This window comes from Mastigoproctus giganteus, chromosome 4 (assembly GCF_048544385.1).
Source record: "Mastigoproctus giganteus isolate SK-2022 chromosome 4, ASM4854438v1, whole genome shotgun sequence".
Classification (NCBI taxonomy): Eukaryota; Metazoa; Arthropoda; class Arachnida; order Uropygi; family Thelyphonidae; genus Mastigoproctus; species Mastigoproctus giganteus.
This window is the reverse complement of record NC_143578.1, coordinates 30699266-30705295: the sequence shown is the minus strand read 5'-3', so window position 1 is coordinate 30705295 and position 6030 is coordinate 30699266. Positions and strand designations below refer to the sequence as shown.

The window sequence follows — 6030 nt, the reverse complement described above, 5'->3', positions numbered from 1 at the left end:
TGTAGGGCAAATAAAACTGAAATACCTCTTATTAGATGTGTTAATACATCATACTTGAAACACAAAGTTAAACCTTTTTATAAAAGCCAATTCATTACAGTTGCTGTTATTAAATTTTATCCCCCCCCCATTTACGAGTAAGCTATCATTAAATTCAACTGAAGTACTTAAACCACAAAGTACAGAATTTGCTGTTTTTTATTTTGTGGTTTAAACATTACTTACGTTCAACTTAATAACGAGTCGATGCATGTTAGTGAATAATCTGACAACATTGCATTTGTAAATAAGTAAAATGCTTCAATATAAGCTGGCATTAAGTTATGCACGAAACTTGCTTTCATAAGCTAAAAACGAGCCACTTTTAAGAATAAGTTACTATTTCTTCGCTAAACGAATAGTCAGTACTCAAAACAGCTTAGGTTTTTATGAACGATAAGCTTCTTAATACTTACTTGATGAAGGCTGAAATTATTCCAGTAACATAAAAAAACAACATTTGCAAACAAATTCGAATCAGTTTTATTTAACCACAGAATTACAATATAGGCAAGATAACGCACCGATTACAAATTTCTAGATCACCAGCCTTGTTCAGGCGCCATCTGGTAGACACTGTAAAAAATAAATTTACATATTGAAATTTGGGAATAATGCAAATCGTAAAATTGGAAATTAGCAAAAAAAATTCAACAGTATTCTCTTAAATTTTAAAGATCACAAATTTGTTTTGGACTTCATTGTTAAAAAAAGTTAAACTTCAAAACTTACGGTACAGGAACTTCCACGGGTCTCGCAGAAATCCCCGCGCTGAAGGTTGGTATCTTGACAGGGAGATGGACAAATTTAGGTACTTTGACAACTTTTGGAACTGGCACATTCACAAAAGTTGGTACTTTCACAGGAACTGGCACTTGAAACGGTTGCGGTATCGGAAATGGTTTATATATAGGAAATGGTTCTGCTTTTGGAACTGGCAAAGGAATTGGTATTGATACTGGCTTAACAACGGGCACTATCTTAGGAATGGGTATTTGCTTCGGAACAGCAACAAATTGAGGCACAGATTTCGTAACGGGTATTTTTATATGTACTGGTACAGGGTGTGGAACGTTGAGTTGCTTGTATACTGGAACTAGCTTTGGCACAGGCACTTTCTTTGGTACGTGTACTGGAGAGAATACTGGTACAGGCTTACGGATGATGAACTCTTTTGGTTTGCTTTCACTGCTAAAGATAAAAATAATTAAGCTGAGAAAAATATGCCAAAGCACTTATTGAAAATTTCTACACAAAATATTATGCAGTGTTTAATTACTTGGACAGTGATTAACTGGCAAGCAGTTAAATTCGTTCGTCTCCAGATATTCATATGCAAGGTAATAGCATACGCATATACTTCCCCCCCCCTTTTTAAAATGGAATTCAGGAAGTTATAAGACCTGCTAATCTTTACCATTGAAAGAAAAAATACAGCTAAACAAAGATAATGATCAGTCACATTAAATAACAGCTTTTGATTAAGTAATCAAGCACTGAATTCCCCTAACCCTTCAAGTCTTTCATAATGAACAGATTTATTACACCATTTACACTACTTTGTATTTCGCTAACGGTACTTAGTAAATCTTGTTGCAGTAAACCACATAGGAACTAATAACCAGAAAACGCAGTGTAAGCAAACTCTTCGAAAGAATTTTGTTATGGCTTCATTCTGGCAGCTCTGTGGTTTCTGGGATGTTCACAAGTTTAGTTCTCCAAGTTGAACTCCACTTTGAAACAGAGGTAAAAAAAAAAAAAAAAACACTTGTCTGGGCCTATGAATATATTTTAATATACGGTTTTGTAATAAAGTTACAAAATTACACCAAAGCCGTATCTCATGTGCATTGGAAATATCACTAACGAGAGCTCGCTGGTCAAAGCACTACTCCAAGAACCATGATTTAAATTCCATACGAATATTAAATACGCAATTCGAGAACACGTAACCACTTCAGGATTAAAATTCAGAGTTAAACCATTTTTCCCTTCCCCACCTTGGAACTTAATTATTCGTTTGAAACGAATACTTCAAAAATATTGGTACTGTAAAAATTCCCTTATGTTAAGTATCAATGATTACGGTAAAACCTATATTAAATAGGTGACATTTCACTTTTCTTGTGGAGCAAATGCTTCACCCCCACCAACAGATGAAGTTACTGTATAGTTCTTCAAAGCTTTTTAAGAAGAAAGATTTCAAAACTGCAAAGATTAATTTTAAAAGGAACCATGGTTTAGATAAATGGAGTACAGTATTTTTATAATACAATACAATAGTGACCTTAAGAGTCGTGCTTTCGAACTATTCTATTGGGTACTACTATAATACGGATAAAATCTTAAAATATTTAATCATAAAACCAGCATTAAAGAATACCGATACATCTTAAACATTTTGAAGAAAAAAAATGGTAACTCACCTATGCTTACCAAAAACGGGGATCTTAATAGGGACAGGAATGAACTGTGGCACTTTGATTTCTTTTTCTACAGGAAATGGATGGAAAGTCGGTACTTTTATTGGAATAGGCACTGGAACAGGTTTTGGTACAGGGATTGGTTTATAAATAGGTAGAGGTTCTAGTTTAAATGATGGATAAGGAATGCCTATTTTAATTTCATCAGGAATTTTTATTACTTTCTTTACTTCTACTTCTTTGGCAACTGGCACAAATTTAGGTACGGTTTTAATTAATGGAACTTGTACGGGAACAGGAACAGGATGTGGTATGGGAACTTCTTTAGGAATGGAAACAAATTTAGGGACTGGAATCTTCTTTGGTATGTCGACTTTATGAAAAACGGGAACTGGCTTATCAATAACGTGAACAATAGGTTCTGGCTCTACATGACTGTTCTTTAGATAATGAACTGAAGCTTCGTGGTCGTGAGTTGAGTACACTTCTGCTAATGTCAAAAACAGAACGAATATTGCAAATGCTAATCTACCCTCCATCACAACAATCTATAATGAAAAAAAATAATTTCATTAGTGGTTTAAAAGAACATTAATTATTATACTTAGCTTTATGAAAAAATAAATGCACGGTATTAGCGCTTAAGTACTGATAGAAAAAAAAATTAAACAGGAAATACTCGATTATACTCGTGTTACATTCAACAACTATGCTGTACCATCTGCTTAAATAAAAGTGCTACAACACATGCAAATGATTTGCACAAAGTTCTACAATTTTGTTGAATAGTTAATAACATTAAACTAGTGTCGAGATCTGCTAATGCTTGTTTGCACGTTTAAAAATAAGATATTCTTTTAAAGCCAGAGTAGCATTCTGATGTCCTACATAATTTTTAACAATCTATTGAAGTGTATTGAAAAGTGAAAGCTTTCCCCTCCTTATAGTAACTCGCCGGTAACAAATTTAGGATTTTGAATCGAAATAATTTATTTCTCAGTTCCCATTATTAAACTTCGTTCGGAATAAACTATATTTAAAAAAAAAAAATTCAAAATTTAAACACTCACAGTCTCCTCAAAAGCAACGAAAATTCTCGAAAACGCTACCAAGTGTTCTAGTTTAAAAAGATACCAAGATATCACATGACTACATACGCGAATAAGTATCGAGATCCCCCAAACGACAAAAAAAAAAAAAAGAAAAGAAAGAAAGAAACGTGCTGTAACGACATACCACTTGATGAACAGTTCTGTGCATGGAGGAAGGGTCTACACTTTCTCTATGACTGGAGTCATTATGTAACCCCCTAAAAGCGTTTTTCATCTGCACGTCATGTTTATTGCAGACCTAAAATTATAAATCTTTAATCTTTGTATTCAGGTCCCTACAGACTGGATAAGTGCAAATGTCTTTTCTTCACCTTCGAGTCATCCAGTGAAGAAACTATAAATTATGTTCACCACCAGATTTCCGAGAAACCTTCCATGTGATCTTTCAACCCAACCAAAGCAGTAGTCGGGCCCCTCCCCTGACTCCTTCTGCGCGTGTAGCACAGTGGTATCGTCACCGCCCCCCCCCCCCACTGTGTGGAAAAGGTCCGGGTTCGAATTCCGTTAATGACGCGAGCAACTTTTATCGGCTTTTTGCACTGTGTGACAGATAGTCGGTCTCAAGCGTAGACAGCAAGATTTTTTCCCTGGGAAACTCGGGTTTTTCATCCAATAAAGAAGGCAAATCGACCATAGAATACATGCAATTTACAGTCATAAGACACACGGCACAACACGGCAGATGAATTAATATTCGGGTAGCCTGATATGACATTTTTTTTTTTTTCCCTGACTCCTCGGGCCCTTTGCGGAATATGAATAGATGGCTTTAGTTTCGCCACTAAAACCATCTATTCACAGAGTGGTTTGAAGGATGAAGGGAGTAATTATATTCTTAACTCACCCTTCAAACAGACTTGTAATTATTTACTATGGCATTTGCCTTTCTTCGTTGAAAATCCCTGTTTTATGGGACGCAATCATATGATACGAAACCTACTGAATCCACTAGACAGTGAAAAATTTAAACTGCAGAAAAATAATCATTTCCGTCGGTTTAAATTTTAGTATTATTCAGTAATGAATCACAAGAAGAAATTATGCATATATATAGTTTTTATTGGGCTCAGTCGCGCTTGTGTTGCATTCGGTTATCTGGTTCAGTTTATGCGCTGAGGTAAAAGCCATGAGGTTCTGGTTGGTTGTATTTGCCGGACTGATGCCCTATCTGCGGAAGACCTTATCTTACTCCTAAAAATATAGAAACCAGCAAAATCAAACTCCCCACCTGTATTCATTAAGAGGAATGTTCCCAAACAACACTATCCAGCATTTTAACACCTTATGCGTTCATAATTTCATCGACAATAAAAGCTAGAGATGCCAAATTCTGGATGAATTCTAGCTAAAATCGCCAGAATTATCATAAAAGCCTTAAATTAATTTATATCAGTAAATTATGGTATGCAAATAATATTAAATAATAATATAATGTAACTATAAACAGTTCCTACCCATGCAAATCTATAAAATATTATCTATGTATTTGAATCTTAGTAACATAAAGCATATGCACCGCTCGACAAAATTAACAGAATACGTAAAAAAGTGGTGTAACTAGTGCAGCTTGCGATGAAGCGGGAAAAAATTTGCTATGGTGGTGGTGTACCATCGAATAACGATGAAATGAGGAGACAGCAAGAAACTTCGGACAGGTATAAGGGATATTTATAGGGATTGTATAATAATTACTAAAAAGATCACATTACAGAAGTCGACGAAAGATGCTGGAAAATATGGTCACATGACATCAGTACGGCGTATGACCCTCCAGTGGCTAAACAGGCCTGATAGCGGTGAACGATGCTTGATATAATGGTGTCTATAAGATTCTGTGGCAACAAATTCCATTCTTCCACCAGCGCAGACCTTAGCTCACCAAGTATTATAGAGCTACCCTGCTCTATAATATTTCCATGGGCACTTGCAGGTAACAGTCATTATCCTCCCCACACCGGGTGGAAAAGTCCTGGGTTCGAATCCGATCAATGACGCGAAGGACTTTTATCGGCTTTTCTCATTGGTGTATTAGTCGGTCTCAGGCGTGGAGAGTAAACCTGTTTTTTTCACGCCTGATCTAGTAGAAAACCAGAAAGCTTCTGCAAATTTCAGGAATGGTTGAACAGTTAGCTGAATGGAATTAGGTGACTTTTATGTTTTGTTAAGGCCGATGTAAAATAAGCCTGACTTCGATTTGTCTTTATTAATACTAACTCCCAACAGAAGCGAAACCCTTTTGGCTGCCACTGCTGATCCTTGTACTTTTGACTTCACCGTTCACAGAGAGTACCGACATCCAATAACCACCTATTAGAGTAATATATCCTATTAGAGTAAATGTCCTATTAGAGTAAATACTCTAATAGTTGGCTTTCTCTTCGCTTATTCTAAAAACAGCTCGCCATAAATGTTTTTGGCCTTCCGGATCTTTTCTTTACTGCTGTGCAATCCTCATT

The 6030-nt window shown here is 35.8% G+C and overlaps 1 protein-coding gene across 1 annotated transcript; it reads right to left on the bottom strand.

Moving 5' to 3' along the window:
• Positions 1 to 498: 498 nt before the first annotated feature.
• LOC150086570 (uncharacterized) lies at positions 499 to 3004 on the bottom strand. Its single transcript, XM_090372191.1, has 3 exons — positions 2466 to 3004; positions 772 to 1230; positions 499 to 615 (listed from the first exon to the last, which is right to left on the bottom strand). The coding sequence occupies exons 1-3, from the start codon at positions 2999 to 3001 to the stop codon at positions 582 to 584; spliced, it is 1029 nt and encodes a 342-aa protein (XP_090228317.1). The 5' UTR covers positions 3002 to 3004; the 3' UTR covers positions 499 to 581.
• Positions 3005 to 6030: the final 3026 nt, after the last annotated feature.

Excerpts from the sequence above, each read along its gene's own strand:
- LOC150086570 (XM_090372191.1), bottom strand. The coding sequence starts at position 3,001 with ATGGAGGGTAGATTAGCATTTGCAATATTCGTTCTGTTTTTGACATTA. Across the intron at positions 1,231-2,465 it reads CCCGTTTTTGGTAAGCATAG|CAGTGAAAGCAAACCAAAAG; the intron begins GTGAGTTACCAT and ends TTTTATCTTTAG. Across the intron at positions 616-771 it reads CCCGTGGAAGTTCCTGTACC|TGTCTACCAGATGGCGCCTG; the intron begins GTAAGTTTTGAA and ends TATTTTTTACAG.